At 39.6% G+C, this 2,649-nt stretch overlaps 1 protein-coding gene across 1 annotated transcript; it reads right to left on the minus strand.

Annotated features, from left to right (window-relative positions):
- Window positions 1–1,701: 1,701 nt before the first annotated feature.
- Window positions 1,702–2,649, minus strand: LOC147368283 (olfactory receptor 7A5-like). Its single transcript, XM_086413445.1, has one exon. The coding sequence runs from the start codon at window positions 2,566–2,568 to the stop codon at window positions 1,702–1,704; it is 867 nt and encodes a 288-aa protein (XP_086269571.1). The 5' UTR covers window positions 2,569–2,649.

The raw sequence follows: 2,649 nt of genomic DNA on the forward strand, positions 1-2,649 counted from the left end.
AATCCTGAACCCCCTTCCCACCTCCCTCCCCATACCATCCCTCTGGGTCATCCCAGATATGCATTTTTTGTGTAGGAAAACTGGTGAACCTGATTTATATGCTTTGACAGGAATTCAAGCTCTTGCTTGAGGTATTCTTTGACCAGAAAGATGAAGAAATTTCTGATCGTAAAGGGGATATATAATGAAAGATACTGATAATGATTAATCATGATACCTTTAGTGGTTATGGCAACACTTTAAATCAGGGAGTTATTTCATTTAAAGCAATGCAAGGAGGAGCCATATTATCAGCAATATCAATAGAAGGAACATGACAGGCTTCAGTCCTTGGGTCAAAAAAAAGAGTCAAAGCAAAAGAGACACAGATGTATAGAACAGTAATTTGGACTCTGTGGGAGAGGGAGAGGGTGGAATGATTTGGGAGAATGGCATTGAAACATGTATAATATCACATATGAAATGAATCCCCAGCCCAGGTTCGATGCATGATACAGGATGCTTGGGGCTGGTGCACTGGGATGACCCAGAGGGATGGTATGGGGAGGGAGGTCAGAGGGGGGTTCAGGTTGGGGAACACGTGTACACCCATGGCGGATTCATGTTGATGTATGGCAAAACCAATACAATATTGTAAAGTAAAAAAAGAAGAAGAAGAAGAAGAATCTATACAATGTGATGATGGTTAAAATGTAAAGAATGGATACAAAAGACATGAAGAATTAAAAGACTTTGGGTTAAAGGTGGCAAAAAAAAAATAGTCAAAAACAACTTAGTGACTAAACAACAACAACAGTTCAAGGTAGTATCAATTCACCTTTTTATTCTAATTTCTGTTTCTGTGCAGAAATCACTAACAGACATGTATTTGATAATCGATTTTAATCAAGAGCTAGTGTTGGAGCTGTGTATACAGATGTGAGTTAGAGAAGAGGAGTACCCTAGTCAGGAGAATAAAAACAAATAGCCTGCTATAAGACACTGTATGTTAATTTATATTATTATGAAGTACAACTAAGTTAGTAATATACTATGATTAGTGGAAATACAGTGAAAAACTGTGGTCTCAGATTTTCCTGTCATATAAACTTATCAACTGATTCTTTGGTAAGGATCCTGATACTGGGAAAGATTGAAGGCAGGAGGAGAGGGGAACAACAAAGGACGAGATGGTTGTATGGCATCACCAACTCGATGGACATGAGTTTGAGCAAGCTCTGGGAGTTGGTGATAGACAAGGAAGCCTGGCATGCTGCAGTCCATGGGGTCACAAAGAGTCAGACACGAGGGAGAAACTGAACTGAACTTTTAAACTCATCAACTCTCGGTTGCCAAGTGTGTTTTTTCATAGAATTTGTACAACCTAGTACTCTTAGGAAACCTAAGGAAATATTGCATAGGATTACATTTTTCATTTGAGAAAAAGTATTAAGAATTGCATATAGTCCAATGAGATAAATGGGAATGTCCAAATATTTCTTTTCCAAGATGGCAAATAAATTAGAATTAATAGGAAGACAACAAAGGGGAAAACTCTCAATATCACAAAGAGAAGAAAGCTTAATAAAGTGAGTTAACTTGTATAGATAAACAGAAACCAAATACATAAAAATTCCATAAATAAATAGAAAGAGCAAGTTCTACCTTCAAAATGAAATTTAAAAAATTCACCATTTATGCTCTGAGTTTTAAGCCCTGCAATCAGTGGCAGTTCTTCAGCCCCAGGACACTTAACTCTTTATTAGTTTCCTTCCCAAATATTTTCAGAGCTTTTTTAATATCTTTATTCCTGAGACTGTACATGAAGGGATTCAGCATGGGTGTGACCACACTGTACATCACCGAGGCGATCACACTTGAGTGTGAGCTGTGAGTATCAGCAGAGGTAAGGTACACTCCCAGGACTGAACAAGAAAATAAGGAGACAACTGAGAGATGAGATGCACAGGTGGAAAATGCTTTATACTTCCCCTGAGCTGATGAGATTCCATTTATGCAGGCAATTATCTTAGAGTAAGAGTAAAGAATAGCACCAAGGGAACCACCACCCAGCACCACTGATACAAAATATACCACCATGTCACAGATGAAGGTGTCAGAACAGGCAAGTTTGATCATCAAGTTGGCTTCACAGAAAATGTGGGGGATTACCCGCTTTGTACAGAAGGACAACTGCACCACCATTAAGCTTTGCATCAGGGAATATAGGAAACTCATAATAAAAGATGACAGAACCAGGATACCACAGAGCTGGGGTTTCATGATGACCATGTAGTGCAGAGGGTGACAGATGGCCACATACCGATCATAGGCCATCATGGTCAGGAGGAAGACATCAAATGCCCCAAAGAGTAACAAAAAATACATCTGGATGATGCAGCCTTCATAGGTTATGACTTTGCTGTGAGTCTGGATGTTCCACAGCATCTTTGGGATGATGGTGGAGGTGAAACAGATATCTGCAAAGGACAGGTTGGAGAGGAAGAAGTACATGGGGGTGTGGAGGTGGGAGTCTGAGCTGACAGCCAGGATGATGAGCAGGTTTCCAAAAACAGTGATCAGGTACATGAAGAGGAAAAGTCCAAATATGAGGGGCTGCAGTTCTGGTTCATTTGATAATCCCAGAAGTAGAAATTCTGAAATCTGAGT

This window comes from Bos grunniens, chromosome 7, assembly GCF_055505025.1.
Source record: "Bos grunniens cultivar Pamir isolate PY7600 chromosome 7, Bosgru_T2T1.0, whole genome shotgun sequence".
Taxonomy (NCBI): domain Eukaryota; kingdom Metazoa; phylum Chordata; class Mammalia; order Artiodactyla; family Bovidae; genus Bos; species Bos grunniens.